The sequence below is a fragment of the Trichomonas vaginalis genome, chromosome IV, assembly GCF_026262505.1.
Source record: "Trichomonas vaginalis G3 chromosome IV, whole genome shotgun sequence".
In the NCBI taxonomy this organism is placed as follows: domain Eukaryota; phylum Parabasalia; order Trichomonadida; family Trichomonadidae; genus Trichomonas; species Trichomonas vaginalis.
Window position 1 is genome coordinate 5451867 of NC_067206.1, and position 21050 is coordinate 5472916.

Below are 21050 nucleotides of genomic sequence, written 5' to 3' on the forward strand. Positions count from 1 at the left end.
ATGGTATCATGAATGGACATCAAAGATTTTAAAAACAAAAGCCGATACAGGATGGGTTTCAGGATGTTTAGACCTTAAAGCAGATAAAACATATGTTAACGATGAGTTAAATAAGAAGGCGGATAAGGAATATGTTAACGATGAGTTAAATAAGAAGGCGGATAAAACATATGTTAACGATGAGTTAAATAAGAAAGCAGATAAGGAATATGTTAACGATGAGTTAATGAAAAAGGCAGATAAAACATATGTTAACGATGAGTTAATGAAAAAGGCAGATAAAACATATGTTAACGAAATATACCAAAGTTTGATAGGAACAAAAAATATTGAAACTATTGTTGGTGACTTTTCTGTCAATGAAGAAAATAAATATTTTAGATGGCAATTGGTACAGTCCTTAAGAAATGGTATACGGTATAAACTCATTCCGAAAAATAACAATGAAATGTATGTAAGTTATAAAAAGAACGATGGTACACAAGTTAAAGTTCCATTAGACAACAACTGCTACTTAAACTTATATGGAGACGAACAAAAGAAATATTTAAGAGTTTATGAAATGACGGATATGACGTTGGCTGACCCAGCTCCAGCACCATATTATTATGACTATGGTGTTGACGCACGTGTAGACCCAAAAAAGCAAACATTATATTTAGAATATTATAGATATAAAAGATATAATGCAATAGAAAAAACGAGAATGGTATACTATTATGAAGATGACAGAAATAAATATTATAGTCAAGATTTTACCTACCCTGAAAACATAAGATTATATTATAAAAAATATTCTGACACAAACCAGAAGAAACCTGAAATAGTTACACTATATTTTAAGTTCAAAAGAGACAATCCTATAATATCTCATATGTTTGATTTAATGAACCCAGTAGGTTCTATTTATACATCTATGGATGCAAGAGGTCCTCAAGTAATGTTTGGTGTTGGTGCATGGGAACAAATAGTTGACAGGTTTTTGTATTGTGCAAACTCTTCAAAGGAAACAGGGGAAGTAAAACGATTACAGGTGAAAATTTACCTGCACACAGTCACTACATAGATTTAAGCACATCTCAAGCGGGTTGGCATAAGCATAGATATTGGGATTGGTCAGGAATGACAAAAGGTAAAGGATATGATGTTAAAGACAACGTTAAGTTTGCTATAGATTGTTACTGGAGTAACACTGAGGGAGGAGGAAACCATACACATTTCGTTTCAGGATATACGCAAACAACGGGACAAAGTAAAGAATACATGCCACCTTACATGACTGTATTCGCATGGTATAGAGTTCAATGAACGCTCAATGTTTGTGAAACAAACTTTAGGAGCTCCAAAAGAGCAAACGACATAATTTAAATTTTATTTTAGTATAAATGAAGATTCTACCATATGGTGTTATTGGAAGAGATAAAGATGGAAACCCAATATTTGATCCTAAAAATTAAAGTTACTGACAAGACAACAACTTGAAAAGTTGCTGAAACCAAAACAGAATGAAAAATGAGAAAATGAGAAAATGAGAAAGAAAAAAAATTTAAATTATGCAATTTTATTTTTATCATAAATGACCAAATTAATTAAGCCAACTATTTCTAAATTAATGATACCAATGAAATCATTTCATGGAGTACTTATCCCAGGTTCTTCACAATTAGCCGGGGCAAGTGTTGTGACTCAAGGTGGAACATTAGCGAATCCATTCAAATTATTAACTAAAGATGAACTTAATAAAATGATGATAAAATAACTGATAACAAAATTTTATTTCACTACTACCATAAAAACAGGTGAAAAAACAGGTGACATCTCACCTCTTCACCTAAATTATGGGCTTCGCCCTTGCCGCTAGCGGCTTATTTTAGGTCAAAGCTTCCACGAGAGAAAAGATTCCTCATTCGCTAAGGATTCCAAAAATGAAAAAATCATTGATTTCGGCTGAGAAAAAACAGCAAAACCCTTCTTCCACGGGAACAAAGAAATAAAGAAGAAATAAAGAAGAAATAAAGAAGAAATAAAGTAAATTTTTTATTTATTCCCGTGGAAGATAGAGCACTTTTATGATACTTTTTATTCACGACAAACAAGACAAACAAAGAAAATAAGAAAATACGGCGCTGTCGCGGTTCGAACCACAGACCTTGACCCCTCCATAACACCACCTTAGACCACTGTGCTACGTAGCCTGTCGACATAAGATTTTATAAATTGCATATTTGACGTAAATTTATTTCCCAGTTATTCAAAAAATAATTAATTATTGAAGAACTGAAGGTGCTACCATGTTACCATGTTGACAACATGACATTTTGACAACAGTTCAGGAGGAAGGTAGTTATGAATTATTTTTTGAATAACTGAAGGTGCTACCATGTTACCATGTGCTACCAGGTCATTTAACTTCTCTGAAAAAATGTGACAACATGACATTTTGACAACAGTTCAGGAGGAAGGTAGTTATGAATTATTTTTTGAATAACTGAAGGTGCTACCATGTTACCATGTGCTACCAGGTCATTTAACTTCTCTGAAAAAATGTGACAACATGACATTTTGACAACAGTTCAGGAGGAAGGTAGTTATGAATTATTTTTTGAATAACTGAAGGTGCTACCATGTTACCATGTGCTACCAGGTCATTTAACTTCTCTGAAAAAATGTGACAACATGACATTTTGACAACAGTTCAGGAGGAAGGTAGTTATGAATTATTTTTTGAATAACTGAAGGTGCTACCATGTTACCATGTGCTACCAGGTCATTTAACTTCTCTGAAAAAATGTGACAACATGACATTTTGACAACAGTTCAGGAGGAAGGTAGTTATGAATTATTTTTTGAATAACTGAAGGTGCTACCATGTTACCATGTGCTACCAGGTCATTTAACTTCTCTGAAAAAATGTGACAACATGACATTTTGACAACAGTCATGAAAGGATTAATGCAAAAATAAATTCAAATCATACTTTATAAAGCTAGACCTTCAGGTCTCGCCGCTTAGCGGCTCATTTACAGGTATTTCATCATCAGTAAATGAATCCTCATTATCGTTTGGTTCAACCTGTTTATATAATCCTTTCATTTCTTCTTTCAAAACATAACACCATGTTTGTTTACCGTCTATTCTTCTATGTTTCCTATCACATTTATCCTTAATACTCATTTGGAAATTCTTGTCTTTCATGTCTGATGGTTTGCAGAATAGAGCATTTTCACACGTCATACCTGCACACAATTCATCATAATGTGTATTTATCCATACATCTAAAGGATTTGATGATAATTCAATTAAATCTTGTTTGGCTTCAGTCATCGGTATGATTCGTACATTAAATGATGAAAGGTCGTAATTGATAAAATACGTCAGTAAATTATCATAAAATTCCTTTGTGCATGAATCCATTAAATTCTTGAAGTAATCAAATTGACCCTTGAATTTACCATTAACTCTTAAAACTACGTATCTTCTGTCTCCAACTTCAATTTTTGACAGGGTAGACGTTGTTAGTTACGAAAATGAAGTTTGCAACGTTCTGAGCTGTTCTTCTGGGTTGATTCTTTTCATTAATTCTTATCTCATTATCCGTAATAATTGATTTCAAAGCGTTGAAGTTTGCGAGTCTGTCTTCACCCACATTCTTGAGTTCATTAAGTACAAGAAACATTTTATTTTCAACAACTGAATTGAAATTACCCGTTAGCTCACTTATTTCGGTAATGTTTTTACATGAATAACCAGCGAGGAGTTCAGAAATAATGTCTGTAAATCTGTTTTTACCTGTTCCCTGAAGTCCTTTCAAAATAATTGCTGTTTCATTCTTGATTCCGGATGTTGAATCATTGATGCAATCCAGCCGAGAAGGTATTTATACACTTCATCGTTATTACACATATGGCTTCTTTAATGAAATTCATAAACATCTCAATTTTTGAGTAATCTGGTTTTTCGAGAACGTTGTATTTATAACCTTGAAACGTTGAGAAAACATCTGGGGAATCAGATTTAAAGCAAACACCCTTAACGGTTAATGAAGACAATTGATTTAGTAGTACATCCCATGCTGTTATGGTTTTACCTTCTTCTTTAAATAATTTAATCATTTTGAGTGACTCTTTCATGTTTGACTGAAGAACAAATGATATTTGATTCATTTTGTCGTGGATATTATAGTCCTTTTGAATGAAATATTTATTTCCACAATCTACAAAACGGATTACACGTGATAAATCCTCAATTACTTCAGAACTGTTTTTATACTGATGATTTTCAGCCTTGCGTCTAATATCTGTTATCAAAAACGAGTCATCAAGTTTGATATCAAATGTTATTTTTGGCTTACGTAATAAAGGTAAAACATATTCATCATAATATTCCTTTTGATATAGTTTTTAGAATCTTCACTAAAACAAATGGAGAATTCATTAATGTGCATATAGCTTACGTGTGTTATTTCAAAATTACTTTTTGCATTTTCTGTTAAACTGCAGAAGTTATAAACGTTATCGTATGCTTCATTAATTAAATGATCCGGTAACGAATTAATAGCTTGAAACAGTGTGAATAATGTTATTTCTTTTTCTAAATTCATGTTTCCACCGTCATTATGTACTTCAAAATCACAGATGCCATCAACTATGCTCTGAGCTAGTTTATCGTCAATGTTTACATCTTTGTTTTCATTCATGATAGTCTTTATTTCTTCATTCTTCTGTTCAACTCTTACCTTAATATTCAAATCATTTAATATATCATTCACTGTTCTAGTTAATGTTGAATCATAACTTCCACGAATGAATGAGTATGTTTTGATTGGTTCTGTTGCATTCTTGCGAACTCTTGAATCAGCCATAACCACTAAAGAACGCTTTGAATCATCCATAGAAGTCATGATATCAATATCATAATCATTGCAGGAATAACATTTAATCATTCTGTTCGAGGTTGAATAGAAGAAATTAGTGTTGCAATAAATGTGAAGACCTCCTGAAGCGGTTTTAACGATAACATCTTTATCCGAAAGTTTTGATAAAATGTCTTTTCTAACTGTTTCTTTAAGTTCATCATTGTATGATTTATTGATATCAACATCTATAATCGTTAAATTTGAAATTTTATTTACTAATAAAGCCATACCAGTTTTCCTTCCTTCCTCTTCCTCCATCATGTTTGAGGTAGTTATGTAAATCAATCTTGTTTTCACCAATTCTTTCGTTGAGGGTTTTAGTTTCTGCCACAACTAATTCCTCAGCTAATGAATCAATGATATTTTCATCAGAAACGATATAGTTGTTGCTGTTGTTTGTTGCTGTCATTTATATAGGAATAAAAAAATAAAAATAATTCATAACTAACTTTATTTTTGGACTGCATCATATTTCCTATGTTGTTGTCAAAATGTCATGTTGTCACATTTTTTCAGAGAAGTTAAATGACCTGGTAGCACATGGTAACATGGTAGCACCTTCGGTTATTCAAAAAATAATTAATTATTGAATAACCTAAAAACATTAACGATAAAATAAGTGATAACAAATTTTTATTTTTATCATAAATGAATACCCCACAAGCTCAAAATTTACCACGAATCATAACAAGGGAGGAAATGATAAAAATGATGCAAGAACATGTTAAAAATAACAAACCACTAAAATTGAGAAAATGTGGTTATGCAGTAATGATGGAAAGAGAGATGTTGTCGAAGAGGAATAAAAATTAAATTTGGATTGAGTTTAAAAATTCATCTTTATTAAATTCATCTCTTCCAATCAATTTATTTATTCTATTAAATTCTTTTATTTTTGCTTCACTCAGTTTAAGGATTGAACGGTAAGTTTCTAATTTTTCGATTATTTCTTTATCGTTTTCAACCCCACCACATTGTGACTTCTTTTTGTAATAGCATATTTTTGATTTAATTCTGTTTAGTTTCTTTTTATATTCATCGTCTGGACTCTTGACTGCTTTGTTGTCACTCATTTCTTACGAAATAAAAAAATTAAATATTATTTAAATATAATGGAGTAATAAAATAAATCGGAATTTCTATTAATTTATTGCCAACTTCAACTAATGCATTACCGTTAATATATCTAACAAATTCAGCTATTGTGTCAAATCTTCGTCTTCTTTTTGTCATTGATTTATCAGTTTTTCCATAATCGAGATGAATCAAAACTTTATCCCCTTGTTTAAAATTCATGAGCCCTGAATTAATTTGTTCACGTTTAACATCATTCAACCTTTCCATTTGCTTTCTAATATATTCCCATTCTTTTGAAATATCATTTTTCATTTCCACCGGTTTCATGTTTATTGTTCTATGCCATGTATTATTGTAATAATATACTAACTGTTGTATGATGGAGTCATGATTTCCATCCCAGTATATCTGACCGTTAACCCCTAACGCATCTCTAAGAGTTCTCATTACCGCATCAACTATTTTATTATGAAACGTATATGGAGAAGATGAGAAGTAAAAATTAATTTGTGGAAAATAATGAGCCATAGCTGCCTGAAATCCTTTATCACCATCACACCTTATATTATCTACTCTTTCATGATCTAGTAAGTATTGAATAGCTCTTCTTGTTTCCTGTTCTGTTTTCCCTTTCACTGGAATGCAATATAAATATCTAGTGTTAATGTTAATGGCAAATAAATAAGTAACTTTTCCTTTTGAATATTCCAGATGATCGATTTCGTATGAATATGGATATGGTGCAAATGAAGGGCGACTGAATTTTTCCTTTAACGGTTGAATTTTTGGGTCAATTGGTTTATTTAATATCTTGAAATCCTTTTTAAAATCTTTTGCTTCTTTAATGTTTGAAATGGATATAATAAAGTGAATGATGAAGGATTAACTGAAGGATGAGGAGGTACTGTCGTTGGAGGTTTTGGTGTTGCAAGTGGTTTAATTTTATCTGCTTTGATTTTGGATGATGAAGTTTTGGATTTGACACCCACTTTCATTAATTCTGGATGTATTCTGTTCATTTGTTTTAAATATGCTGTATATAAAGGTTTGATATACTTTCCCGCTTCGAGTTTATGTTGAAGGATGAATTCCAAAAGTTGATCTTCATTTAAAAGTTGGGCTGAATATGGTTTAACTAATGAATCATAAATTAAAGCTTGTGCTTCATTTAAAAGTTGGGCTGAATATGGTTTAACTAATGAATCATAAATTAAAGCTTGTGCTTCATTTATGGTCTGAAGGACCTGGGCGTTTTGCACCTTTAGCTGTTGAACATTTGCTACTTTCTCTTTTGGTGTTGTTTTCGGCTTTTTCTCTTTTGGTGTTGTTTTCGGCTTTTTCTCTTTTGGCTTTTGCGGCTCAGGATTATATAAATTATATAATTCATCAATATCTTCTTCTGTTAATACTTTATTTTTGAAATCTTTCAACTGTTTAAGTTGTGATTTAGTTTTTTCCTTTGTATATTCATTATTTTTAATTTTGTCTTTAATTTTAGAAATTATTTTATCATGATATTTCAAAATTTCATTTTTATAATATGGATAATAATAATCCATATCATCACCCGTTATATTTTTATTATATTTTTGGAGATATGATTTTAATTCATAATAATTAGGAAAATATTGATTAAGTACTAAATCATCAATTAAATTTTCTAAATCTGCATTATCCATATATAAAAATAAAATAAATGTTTTAGGGGTGCCCACCTCTTTGAATCATAGTATCAAAACCATCATTTACATATTGAATCACATCATTAACGGTTCCTTTTGTCTCTTCTGTGGCATTTTATTAAAAATAAAATAAATGTATTAAATAAATGGCATACAACATCCATTTTCACAACATACAGCCTTAGTGTGTGCTCCTGTTAATGCAGTCTTACCGATTGTTAAGCGAGTCATTGACCCGTTTTTAAGTTGTAAATTAATATTCTGACCATCGAAAATAACTTTATCATTTATTATATCCAAATAATTTTTAGGTGTTAATTGTTTATTTTGTCGTAAACTAACACCTTTCATTTTTTGTGCAATCTTTTAAAATCACTCCCATCAATTGAACCGTTGAATGAAGTATAACATTTAGGACATAAAGCAACCATGTTATCACCTTGTTTCTCAATTGCTAAACCCAATAATTTTTTCTCATGTGCTTTTTCTTCAACTTTATTCTTTAATTTAGGTTTAAATTTCTCATCAAAACAGAAGAAATCAAAAGGTGCGAATTTGAAAATGTTTTTATCATAAAATTTTTTATCGGTAACAATTGCTTGAAATGCTTGAGTGTTAGGAAGATTTGGATCGCCAGCGATTGCCCAATAAGATGAATCAGTATCACCTTCAATGAAATGAAAACGATTAACATCCAAGCATTTATACATAAAATCATAAATGAAAACTAAATACCAGTATTTTGCGTTATCTAAAGTAAAAAATGCCTCTTGTAAACATGTATCACATCTATAAATCTATCTTTGAGCATCACTTGATATGTATCCTCTCCTATTTCTCTTATGTTTTTAAACTTATTTGACATACATGCAACGCGTGCCTTCTGTGCATTCATTATTTTAGTCTTTGCATAATTTTGTGTATTCATTGCATCGTAACCATATGATCCATTAAGTGAAATTTTGCAAAATAAACTTTTTCCTTTATTTCCTTCTAATTCAGCCTTTTGTCTTTCGTTCATAAATTCGTTCGCAAATTCATTAAAACAAGTGTTTTTAGTAAATGTTAAAATTGATTGAATGTCATCGATGATAAAATTAAATCTATCTATTAGATACCATAGATAATAAGAAGAAATGGTTGATATTGGTTGTGTGTTGATGCTAACTGAGTTAATTTTCTCTGTTTCTGGTCAACTGGTAGATTGTTTGATTTCATGTAATTATACATAAAACAACCAATTGTTTTTTCATCTGTGATAATATCTAAGTTTCTTATTATCGGTAAAAAGTTTATGTAATCATTAATGTATTTTTCATCAATGTGACCCTTTACTTCAGCCACGAATAAAGTATTTTTCTTCTTAATTATTCCCAGTGCTTTTGCTTTCTTTGTTGCTGTATCACAAATGATAACTCCATTCAATCTTCCCGGCATATACATTTTATGGTCAGTATATTGAATAAAATCATGGGGATTAGATGAAAATGATGAAGGATATAATGAATTAAAGTCAACACCAACAAAATGAGTCATAATGTTGGTGGTGTCCTCATTTGATACAGTTTTAGTTTCTGGATTATATGAAAGTTTATTAATGTGTGTGATACCTTTAAGATTAACACGATGTTGAACATTTGATAGACCACCAGTAATTCCATTACGGAGGATGTGATAAGCTTCAACTGAATCTAAAGTCATTGGTAAATTATTTTTTAATGTGTAATTTCTTAAATTGATTCTTAAACGTTGAACATCTTCATCTTTGTTTGATTTTACGACATTGCAATAACAACACATTAACTGACAATTTTCTTTAGTATGTGGTTTTTCATTATCTATTCTATCTAATGTTGGTTTATTAGCATATGTAAACGCTTTACCACACATTTTGCATTTAGATGAAAGGATTAAATCGTGATAGTATTGAAAATCATCCATTGAAACATTATTTTTAGTATTCCTTTCTGCTTTTTCATCTTGTTTCTTATATGATTCAATTTTATATTTCCAATACTTTTTCGTTAATTCAAAACTTGATTCTATCTCTTCCTCAGGATATTTTTCATTAGGATTAAAGTCTTTATATGCTAAAGCGTAACGAATCATTGAAGCATTCGATGATAAAGAAAGATTATGAAGCATATCAATTTTATAAACAAATGTTTCTTCGATAATTTTATCAATTGGGTCAATCATAATTTCAACATCTTTATTGCAATAATGAATAAAATATTCTAATCTATTCTTAAAATTTTTAGCATCATTGAGATATATTTGATAATCACTATCTGATATAGTTTCTTGAGTTAATGCTGAATAAAATGAATCTTGAGTGAATGGTTCCTCTTTATATAATTCTTCTTCGTAATTCTCCCATGTGATAAATTGATAAGGGAAAAAGGATTTAACACGTGTTTTATTGTTTCCGAAATCTTGAGTGAATTGGTCCAATGTTCCACCCGCTATATAATTTCTGATGTCAATAAATCTCAATTCATATGGACAGTTTGTTTTCTTTACAATGATTTGCTTAAATTGTGAAGAAGAACCCAGCATTGATTTTATTTTCCATTTTGCAGTGTTAAAATCACGAAGAATTAAATTTAAATCAAACTTTCCCGAATTAAAACCTATGATATTCACTTTATTGAATTCCTCATCTAGAAGTTCTTTAAATGCTTCCTTCTGTTTTTCATTTAATGTATGGGACAAAGTCCCCGCCGTTTGGCCCGTTTGCGGTTTCAATAATTCATCGTATTGTTCAATATTTGATTTAGCAACTAATGAACAGGTTGAAAATAAAAATTCAATCCAGTCAGAAATAAAAGAATCACTTGAAGTTAAGCAAAAATTCCTCGTATACGTTTTATCGCGGTCTACGACCTCGCCGCAAAGCGGCTTTAATTTAACTGTTGATGATACCATGAATGGTTTTAAGTAAGCGTTCAAAGTTGCACATTCAGAAAGTTGAAGTTCTTCTTTAGTCTCTAATGTTTCGAAGTCAAAAGTAATATAATATCTTGTTGGTTTATAATATTCCTGCAAATTATGAGCTAATAACCACTGATATATCTTCTGTTTCGTAATATGTGGTGCATATGGTTGTTGTGTGTTTTGCAATTGAACGTCTTGAATTAATCTTCCATTATTTTCTTTACATTTCTCACAATGTTTTAAAAATCTTCTTTGGTTTTTCCTTTCTGGGTCATCACGGATAGAATATACTTCTTCTTTGCAAAAGGGGCAAACTTTATATCCTGTGAGTGCTTCAACGTCTGTAATTCTGTCAGCGTGAAGTTTTCCACATGGACTCTGTGTTAATAAAATATTTACTGTTTCAAATTCTGGATCTATCATTATTGATTCCACTAATGGAAAGTCTACCTTATTTATGTCCACGTCTTCTGGTTGAGGATCACAATAATAGAAATCAATATTAACGTTTAACATTCTCGCCAATCTCTCACTTTCTGATGTAATGTCAAACCCTTCATATGCATCTATTGCTTCATTTAAATAGCTTCTACGAGTTTTAGGATTAACACCATCAGGAATGTTATAGAAACGTTTAAATAACCTTCTACCTTCTGCTCTAATTTGATTATCATTCATTTTAGCTGTTCCGTTTTTGTTCATTTATGTAAGAACAAAAATTAAAAAAATAAATAAAAATAAAGTTTATTTTTAAAGTCCGAGACTCAGAGAGTCCAGGGCTAAAGTCCATAAAATGAATTAAGAACACATAAATTTTTATCATCTGCGACGTGACGAATACATTTTAATTTACTCAAGAATGCATACCCTGATACATTAAATCTAATTCCTGTCTTATTTAATTTCACAACTTTGAAAAGGAATGTATGAATAGCTATAAAATGATGAGATGATGTTTTATGGGTTGCTTCCATTTTTTCTGAAATAAATGAATAAATATAATGTTTATAAGTTTTCATATCTTTTATGTTCTTAATAACGAATGGTATAGACCTTTCCACTTCGTCTTCCTTCGGTGCTGTTCTTTCATATGAAACATTATTGGTATCTTCAATAATGAAACCACAATCGCATAAAATTTTATATGTACCAATTGTTTCTTTTGATATTTTATCTAACAAATCAAAAACTTTATCAACACCTGTACATTTATTTAAATAATAATTTGTGTAAATATCATGGTCTTCTTTCTTAATTGTATTTGTTGCATATGTTACATTTTTCAGTGCTTTTTTGAATTTTTCAGAATCAAGAGGAGGTGAAAGTAGGATACAGGGGTATTCTTCATTATCAATAAATTGTAACTTATGTTTACGAATAAATTTAGTACCTTCTTCTGAAAGTGTTTCGTCTATTTCACCATCTAATAAATTTTGTGTTGATTCTGAGACATAATTTTTATATCTTTCTTCATGAGATTTCTGAACTGCTGATTCTGAAGCTGGGATATTCATTAAACCCTCTACTTCATTTTCATTATATTTTTCAACTTCTCTTAATTCCTTAATTTTTTCATCTATTTCATCTCTTATTTTTTCCAGTCTTTCAATTTCATCATATTCATCATCTTTAATCCGTTCTTCATAATATTCAGGGAAAACATCAGGTTCTTTAGGTTTTTCTTCTTCAGATGTGGGATATAAGAAATTTATAACATCATCTTTATTCATTTTTCCATCATAATCAAACTCATTTAAAAACTCCGCGAATTTTTGACAATTTCTTAAATAATATTTATTAACTTCATAACTCGCCTCCTCTAATATATCCTTTATTTCCTCGTTTGTGAATCCCAATTTTTTAACGTCGTTAGTCTTGACACTCATTTTCATACAAATTAAAAAATAAATTATTCATAAATGTAAGACATGAATTTTTAAAGTTTATTTTTCATTCATGAATGATAATTATATCTGATTTCTTTTATTCTCTCGTACATACTAGATTTGAAGAATTCGGAACTTTTACCATAATCTCCTAAATGTTTTCTTATCCCTAACGTGTGCCAGTTATTATATGAAACTGTATAAACTTTATCTTTATCTTTACACCTTTCATCACTTCCAATATATTTATATCTCAGTTTTGATTTAGCATTTTCATATTCATTAGCGTTTAATAATTCACAGTCTTCCTTTTTAAATTGATGTTTAAGATATTCAGGATTTAATACTCTACGTTTATATGCTCCTAACTTAGTTCTAAAGGTTTTTCTACAAAATTTAGGAATTCCATCCTCTTTAATGTCATCAATGATTTCCATTTCATTATTTTCAATTTCTTCTTCTCGTTTATGAGGTCTTTGATTATGACTCCATTGATTCCATGAAATTAAATATTCTTTATCATTATATTTATACCTCATTAGCTTATTTTGGCTTTCATATTCATTTAATAATTCACAATCTTCATTTTTAAATTGAAGTTTAACCCATTCAGGATTTAAACAATGTTTAATTAATCGCGGAATATCTGACATCATCTATATATAGTTTCTTTTATAAAAGATAAAAAATAAATTATTTTAAAATTAATGTTAATTTTTTAATGATTTATAAATAAATATATTTTAATGCATCGTCTATATATAGATGCAACAAAAAAAGTCACTAAACCCGCACTCATATACTACTTCCAATGCAACGAAATCATTATCAAAACATCTCAATGGAACTTACTAGCCAGACACAAGACGAGTTGGACACTGTTAAGCAGACTACTGATATTCTCATAGACGATTTTGAGAATGCCACCATCGACTCCGAAAAAGTTGTTTTAATTGGTTGTAGATACTTAATGACCAAATATTTATGGTTAATACTATTTCTCTCCCTATCGTACCTTGTAATTATGACAGTTCCATCTCAAAATATCCAAAGATTTTCGGGATCAAATAATAAATTTAATTCGAGCGAGGATCCATCACTTTTCATTCATATGACAGATACACACGTAAGTTCTTCTAAACAAAACAACAACATAAATTACAATAATGCGTTAAATTTTTCAAAAAGATATAACCATACGGCAATTGTTAACAGCGGAGATCTTGTTGACGATTGGACATTTCCTGGTAAGACAAGTGCCTATTTGGGCACAAGGATTGCCATTCAAAACGAAAACGACTACAAATTATTAAGAAATTTCAAAGAAAACAGCAAAATCGATCCGAAATACTTCATTGAAGCAGCAGGAAACCATGACATGTTTAATACATACTCTCTTGATATAAGTTCTAACTTGTACATGAATTCAGTCGGAATTTTTACCAACAAAACTAGTTCTGAAACAGATTTTATCATTACAACAAGAATTTACGAAAATATTGCATTTCTTATAGTTAATCCTTATGATTTTCCTCGTTCAAGAGCTTTACTTGACATATTTATCCATCCTTCTAAGAAAATTCTTGATTTGATTGAAGCAAAAATTGTTGAAACATTGAGATTAAATGAAAAGAAACAAATAATAATTGTTACACATTATCCTGTTGGACAATGGGGAGAAAGGAAGTCTTCCAATGGTTTATCATTCAAAGAAATGATCATTAAATATCATATTTCTGTTGTCTTAACAGGACATTCGCATCCATATGAAATTCAGCCACAACATCATGAATCTTCTCTTGAAATAATTTGTTCTGATCTTGTTGGACACAGAAACATTGGAATAGTTACAAATGACAATGGAAATATCTTTTACCACAGCTATAAAATATATGATAATCCATCATTTGTTGTTACTTATCCAATAGATTATAAACAAATATCAAAAATGTCAATGTTTAGTTCAAATCACATCGATGTCAGAGTTATTGTTTTCTCTGATTCAGAAAATGAAACATTACTTTGTGATAGATTGAAAATGAAGTTTGAAAGACATTTGAAACCAGGAATGTCACTTTATCATGTTGAAATGTTCTTTAATAATGGATTTCAACATGTTGAAGTTGTTCACGTAAATTCATCAACAAAAAACATTGTGAATTTCTTTGTTGGTGGACTTTCTCCTTATATGAATGAAGTAATTGGTGATGAAAGGCAGATCTACAAATATACACTATACTTGCTAATATTATTGTTTATAATCATGCTTGTTGTTTTGATTCCTTTCAATATAGAAAGAAGATTTTCATTTTTAGAAAAGTTTTATATCAGTTGCATGGAATACATTGAAAACAAAGAGAAAGCACATAGAATATTAGATCATTTGAAATTCATATTATTCGGTTTCTTGTTTATCAGGTTCTATCTTGTTAAATATAACAGAAAAGTTCTTTTATATCTTTTCCTTTTACTGGTTTCTCCAATAATTATTCCAATTGGTGTCACAGATGTAGAAGGAAATTACGGAGTTTTTGGAATTCATGGCACTATCATTAAATGGAAATCATATCCAACACAATTTACATATGTATTCTTCTTGTTACATATAGGAGTAGTTACAATTCCATATACTTTTGTTTCAATGATGCTTTGCAAACCAAGGAGATTTAATATTATGTTTATTGTTGATGTTTTGTTTGCTCTATTTTGCATTGCTTTCACTGTATATTTCTCCATATATAGTATTTCTCATGCAACTACTTTAGCACTTGCTATAACAAACTTCTTATTTGTTCTTGTTCCTTTTGTTTTCGTTGTTTTTGTTACTAATAAATAGATTTATATTAGATTACATAAATTGAGAAAATTTCTTTGAAGAATCATTTAAAACCCATTGAATTAACTTATTGTTGTAAACAGAAATTCATCAAAAGTGACACCTCAGAAAAGCTAAAATATTGAATTTTTGGAACTTTTGATAGAGCACGTTTTTAAATATTAATTAAAGTAAATGTATATTTTGTAAAGATTCTTTTTAATAAAAAAATAAAATTTTGAAGAAGAACACAAAATCTTCTGAAAAATAATATCACATAAACTCATATTATTTTCTAATATATAACTATTTTATATAAAAATCAAATTCAATGATCTTAAAAGCGAAGGATAAACCTCAAAATTTACGAATATAATGGGTGGGAATATAATGCTTATCTATCATAAAACCATATGAAATATCAATTTTTGCTTTACGCCTAATTTTTGACGACAATTAGCAAAAAATGTTAAATGTTAACACTCAGTCCATTTGAATATGAAAAATAAAATTGACTTTGATTAAATGTTTTTATTTATCATGCAATTCTTCTTGCGACCAAAGATTTGAATCAAATTTCAAAAAATAAGATAGCTTAAAAGATAATATACGGTAGTGTTTACTAATAGATGAATAGTATATAAATTCCATTAAAATGGATTTGATCCAAAAAAATATATAAAATTTGATCATAAATAAAATCGTTTTAAATTACTTCTTCATTTAAATTATAACAATTATTTTTGGTTTTATATTTTTTTGGATCAAATCCATTTTAATAGAATTTATATACTATTCATCTATTAGTAAACACTACCGTATATTATTTTTTAAGCTATCTTATTTTTTGAACTTTTATTCAAATCTTTGGTCGCAAGAAGAATTGCATGATAAATAAAAACATTTAATCAAAGTCAATTTTATTTTTCATATTCAAATGGACTGAGTGTTAACATTTAACATTTTTTGCTAATTGTCGTCAAAAATTAGGCGTAAAGCAAAAATTGATATTTCATATGGTTTTATGATAGATAAGCATTATATTCCCACTCATTATATTCGTAAATTTTGAGGTTTATCCTTCGCTTTTAAGATCATTGAATTTGATTTTTATATAAAATAGTTATATATTAGAAAATAATATGAGTTTATGTGATATTATTTTTCAGAAGATTTCATTCTATATGCCTATGAAAAGTACTCTCAAAACTAACTTTTCCTAATTATAATTAAATCTAGAATATTGTATTATGCTTAGTATTATTTCATTTTTCTCATTCAATTTAGAATTTACAAATGTCAAAAAATTGAGAGCTGTCACTTTTGATGAATTTCTGTTTATTACAACTTATTAGAAACTACGAATATGATTGTCTGTTTATATTATTTTTTAACATTGAAGTTATTGCAGAGATAAATTTTATATCTTTGATGAGGCTTAACCTTCATTCTTTCATACCTTGAAAATTCTGATTATTTCTGTCATATGTCCATTTATGTTGTACTGATTCCTTCTATTGATAGACGAAAAATAATTACAAAATATTACAAATAGAAAAACATGTTTATTCATTAATATCTTCTACAGACAACATCTTTGTTGGTTCAGGAAGATTTGAATCCATAGCAACTTCGTATGAAACATTATCATCTGTGGCGTTACTTACAACAGAAGATTTAACTAAAGGACTGTCACAAGTATGAAGCGCCTCAACGTTGTTGCTTAATGAGGATATGGCAAACTTAGCAGTTCTTTCATCAGGAATCGAATCTGATGAGTCAGAATCTGAATCAGACGTAGAACTTTTCTTCTTTTTCTTCTTCGGTTTGCAATCACAACAAACAACAACAAAAACAACACATATTATTGATAATCCAACAATATTCAACAAAATTAAAAGTAATTTGTATTTATCTGAAATTAACTTGGACAAATCTTTTGGTTTCTGCTGTTGACCAATCAACATGAATGCATTGAGAAATTTGGATTGATTTTCTGGTAGAATCTGGAACAATTCAACCATGTATAAATGGATCAGGTAATCATCATGAAATGTTAGTGTTAGAGTTCAAAAGAAACAGAATGAGTGGAAATCAAACACAATCTGAATAATTTTAAACGTATACAATCTTTAAGTTTGTATTTTGAATTCTACATATATGATTGTGTAATTCGTTCTTTCAAATTTTCGGATTCAGGCATGTTTTGATAAAATTCATTCCCAAAAACGTCAATTAACAATTAAATTTAGTGTATTTTAAACATATATACGTATTATATTTTATAAATTATATTAAATTCGCAAAATTTTAAGTTTTAAACAAAAATAAAAAATGTTCAAAATATGAAATTATGCATAGGATATTAAAATTTACATGTTAGCAATTTTTTTGAATTGCTTTCAATTTTCATATTGAAATTTTTAAGATTTTTTTCTGAAATAATAAGCAAGAATATCAACCTAAATAATATTAAATTCCATGCGTTAATTTCCCCTCAAAAGTCATTGACCGCCTCTCAATCTAGATTTTGTGAGTACTTTAATATATTGGTCTGAAATTTTGATCGTAATTAGGTAGTTGTTATTAGAGAATGTATTTTCACCAGTTATGGTGAGACCGTTTTTGTTGACTGTTAACAAATTAATTGATTTGAGCTTCGTATTTGAAAAAGATGATGATCGTGCTTCAGAAAGTTTTGAAAAATCAAAAGTTGTAAGTCCAGAATTGGCAAACGCTTGTTCGTGAACATACAATTGATCTCCTTTGAAGTCGAAATTTTCAAAATTTTTCAAGTTCATGAAAGTTTGAGCTGGGATTGTAAGGGAATGTCCACTCGAAGTAAAATAATGTAAATTATAACATTTTGTGAACAAATCTGAAGGAAGTTTAGAAATTTTACCGTTAATTTTGATATCTTTCAAACCTGAACCATCAAATACATGCTCACCAATAAATTTGATGTTTTCAAGTATGATAGCATCAAGATTGTAGCAAGAATGAAAAGCGTAAGGCTCAATTTCTTCAATTTGTTCGAGAGTTATTTTCTTGATTGAAGATGCTTGAAAAGCACCTCTTCCGATTTTTGTTATTTTTGAATGCAAAACAACTTCCCGAATATCGGTATTTTTGTAAAATAAATGATCAGCAATTTCAGTAACGCGTCTAAACTTATGAGTTTTTCGTTAAAAAAGATATCAATAAAAATTCGAATCTAAAATGACCAATTTTATATTAACATCAAGATACAATTTTATTATTTGCTGAGGATCTTTGGTGTAGCACCACTCTTTTTGATTTTTCTTAAGATGTCTGAAATTGTTTTATCTTTTTTAGGAGCACCGCTGTTATCGATGATATTTCCATTTTCATCAACGTAAATCTTAAGATTTGGGGAAGGAGCTGGTTCGTCTTCATCTGAGTAATAATAATATTCTTCGACAACTGGTTTCGGCTTTGGCTGTGAATTGGATTTCCTTGGTGACTTGCTTCTCTTTTCCTTCTTCGCTGGTTTCTTCTTTACTTCCATATGACTCTTATGCTTCCTTGGCGATTTGAGGCTTCTTGATTTCTTCGGAGAATATTCTGGTAAAATTTTTGTATCTGGAACAGGAAGAGTGTTGATCAGGTCGTAATTACCAGCTGGTCTGAGGAAAGCTAACCTGACCTTGACATCCTGGACGTCTGGACCTGGATAAAGTGTATCAATAATCTGAATAATTCCATCAACGTTCTTCTTGACGAGTTTGACAAATACCATGCCTGGAAGTACTTGTTCGCCTGTAAATGAAGTGCTATTCTTTGGATTTGTTCTTTTGATATTCCAGTTTTCGAATCTAAAGGTATCAATGGTTCGTGGTTGGAGTCTTTTATTAACACAATCTAATATAATGTGTTCTGCTCCTGTGAATGCAAGCGATGTGAGTATGTCGACTTGGAAAGATTTATTTACCTGACAGATTAAAATTGATGGAGAATTTTTAGCTGTTTCTGGAAAGGCTTTTGTAATGTATCTGTTGCTTCCATCAATTTCAGTAACCTTACCTTCTTCGAAGTAGTAATATGGATAAGTAGGAGGAAGACGTCTTGGAACTGATATGACTTGTTGGAAAACAATGGAATTAGTGTAGTTTATTTCCGGTTTGCTTACGTTAACTTTAATCATTTCCGGAAATCCTTCGACCAACAATGATTCTATGCTTTCGAATGCCGATTGTTCAGTACCTGGCATAAGGATACGTAGAACTACGCCAGCCTTTGGAATCGGATAAAATGAATCGATTTTATTGTTGATAAAATTCAAATGATTGATCTCACCGTTCTGATTCGTCATTTTATCGAGTACTATAGATCCTCCTTCTGTTTCTCTTGTAATTGTTATTGTTGCTTTTGTTGGAATTAAGGAATGTGCAACACAAGTTAGATAGTTTCCATCATATCTTATGGCAACAGTGTACAATTGACCCTTTTTTAATTCAGCAAGCTTCGGCAAATTCTTTATTGTGAAACTTTCTGGCGATTTCTTAGATGATCGCTTCATTTTGTATTGAAATGAGCTTACCTCTTTACCGTTCTTACTTTCTTCTTGTGATATGATGTAGATATACGGATCGGCAGGGCCGTTATCAGTTTTCGATTTTGCTGACGTCATTTCCGTTCTCCTGTTACTTGCTATGTAATCAAAAGTATCATTTGGCGCATCTGAATACTCTGAATATTCCGAATAGTCTGACATCGTTGATAAAGAAAGCTGTTGTTTGATAAAAAAATTATATAAAAAAATTTCCGATCGAAAATAAAATATTTTGAAAGACGAAAATAATTTTGAATGGTAACGCTTTTTGGACATCGTGTTAGAGTTGTGAAATTCCACACTTTTGAAAAGTTTATAATAAGATCAATTATTTGAGACGGCCAGGATAGTTTTATTTTGATTTAATCTAAATATTTAAATGCTATTTCACTTTAATGAAATTGAAAGTTCTCTCAACTTTATTTATAAAAATCGCCTCAATTTTCAACCACAGTTCAAACATTATATTTTCAGATCAATATGCAAAATATCAATGCGTATAAATAAATATTCAAGTATTCGGAGAAACCTTAAGGGTGCACACGAGGGGATCATGTAAACTTCAGAATTTAGAACCTTATTTTTAGGCATTATCTTGGCTACCTATTTAGGCTCGAAAAGCAAAAAATATCAAAAAATACAACTTGACTCCATTATGACCCTTTCATGGAGGTAGTTTTTATCCGCTAGTATTTTCCCTTTGAATCTCTTTACAATTCGAAATCAAATTCAAAACTCAGTAGAAGAAAGGAAGAATCGACTTACTACGGTTGTAATACGAATAAATACATATATTTAATTATTTTTATTTACATAATAATTGTTTGAAGCTCATATTCCATCAAATTTTTAAATAAAAACATTAAAATGTTGAAAATGTTCATATATTTTAATAGGGTTTTGGCACTTTATTGAGGAATTACTACATACATAGTCGAACTGAACTTGATATTTTGAAATTTAAATTATTTATCAAAATTAAAATTTAACTTGAAATTTATAATTATTTAGTCATATTTTGCATAATTCTAAGTAGATTTTGTAAAAAATCAAGAAAGAAAAATTTTAACGTGCTTTATTTTTTCTTTTTTATAATAATACATATTATTGTTGCATGCTAAGTTCGGTCAACGATAGAAATTGAGTGGAAATTAATCGTCGAGGA

The 21050-nt window shown here is 29.6% G+C and overlaps 5 protein-coding genes and 3 pseudogenes across 8 annotated transcripts, besides 8 other annotated features; 2 read left to right on the top strand and 6 right to left on the bottom strand.

The window, feature by feature from the left end:
- Positions 1–6745: part of a mobile genetic element that runs on past the window's edge.
- On the top strand, positions 449–1308 carry TVAGG3_0035230 (annotated as a pseudogene). Its single transcript has one exon. A coding segment is annotated over exon 1 (860 nt).
- Positions 2995–5324, bottom strand: TVAGG3_0035240 (annotated as a pseudogene). The gene has a single exon. A coding segment is annotated over exon 1 (2330 nt).
- TVAGG3_0035250 (uncharacterized protein) lies at positions 5725–5988 on the bottom strand (the record flags this gene model as incomplete). Its single annotated transcript, XM_051220567.1, has 1 exon — positions 5725–5988. One exon carries the CDS (start codon positions 5986–5988, stop codon positions 5725–5727), a length of 264 nt encoding a protein of 87 aa, XP_051105553.1.
- Positions 6746–7812: 1067 nt separating the features above from the next.
- TVAGG3_0035260 lies at positions 7813–8569 on the bottom strand (annotated as a pseudogene). Its single transcript has one exon. A coding segment is annotated over exon 1 (757 nt).
- A 215-nt stretch (positions 8570–8784) lies between these two features.
- Positions 8785–11313: a mobile genetic element.
- TVAGG3_0035280 (DNA/RNA polymerase superfamily) lies at positions 9835–11034 on the bottom strand (the record flags this gene model as incomplete). Its single annotated transcript, XM_051220568.1, has 1 exon — positions 9835–11034. A coding segment is annotated over one exon (1200 nt), but the record flags the coding sequence as incomplete, so codon positions are not given.
- Positions 11314–12070: 757 nt separating the features above from the next.
- Positions 12071–12465: a mobile genetic element.
- A 724-nt stretch (positions 12466–13189) lies between these two features.
- TVAGG3_0035300 (helicase related family) lies at positions 13190–15374 on the top strand (the record flags this gene model as incomplete). Its single annotated transcript, XM_001306500.2, has 1 exon — positions 13339–15333. The coding sequence occupies one exon, from the start codon at positions 13339–13341 to the stop codon at positions 15331–15333; it is 1995 nt and encodes a 664-aa protein (XP_001306501.1).
- Positions 15375–15404: 30 nt separating this feature from the next.
- Positions 15405–15442: a mobile genetic element.
- Positions 15405–15442: a terminal%2Cinverted (terminal inverted repeat of Banshee-A3 transposon ID:TVAGG3_0035310).
- A 1177-nt stretch (positions 15443–16619) lies between these two features.
- Positions 16620–16656: a mobile genetic element.
- Positions 16620–16656: a terminal%2Cinverted (terminal inverted repeat of Banshee-A3 transposon ID:TVAGG3_0035320).
- Positions 16657–16877: 221 nt separating this feature from the next.
- Positions 16878–17336, bottom strand: TVAGG3_0035330 (uncharacterized protein; the record flags this gene model as incomplete). Its single annotated transcript, XM_001306501.1, has 1 exon — positions 16878–17336. The coding sequence occupies one exon, from the start codon at positions 17334–17336 to the stop codon at positions 16878–16880; it is 459 nt and encodes a 152-aa protein (XP_001306502.1).
- Positions 17337–18561: 1225 nt separating this feature from the next.
- TVAGG3_0035340 (uncharacterized protein) lies at positions 18562–20080 on the bottom strand (the record flags this gene model as incomplete). The annotated part of the gene is made up of 1 exon (XM_001306502.1): positions 18569–20047. One exon carries the CDS (start codon positions 20045–20047, stop codon positions 18569–18571), a length of 1479 nt encoding a protein of 492 aa, XP_001306503.1.
- A 340-nt stretch (positions 20081–20420) lies between these two features.
- Positions 20421–20994: a mobile genetic element.
- Positions 20995–21050: the final 56 nt, after the last annotated feature.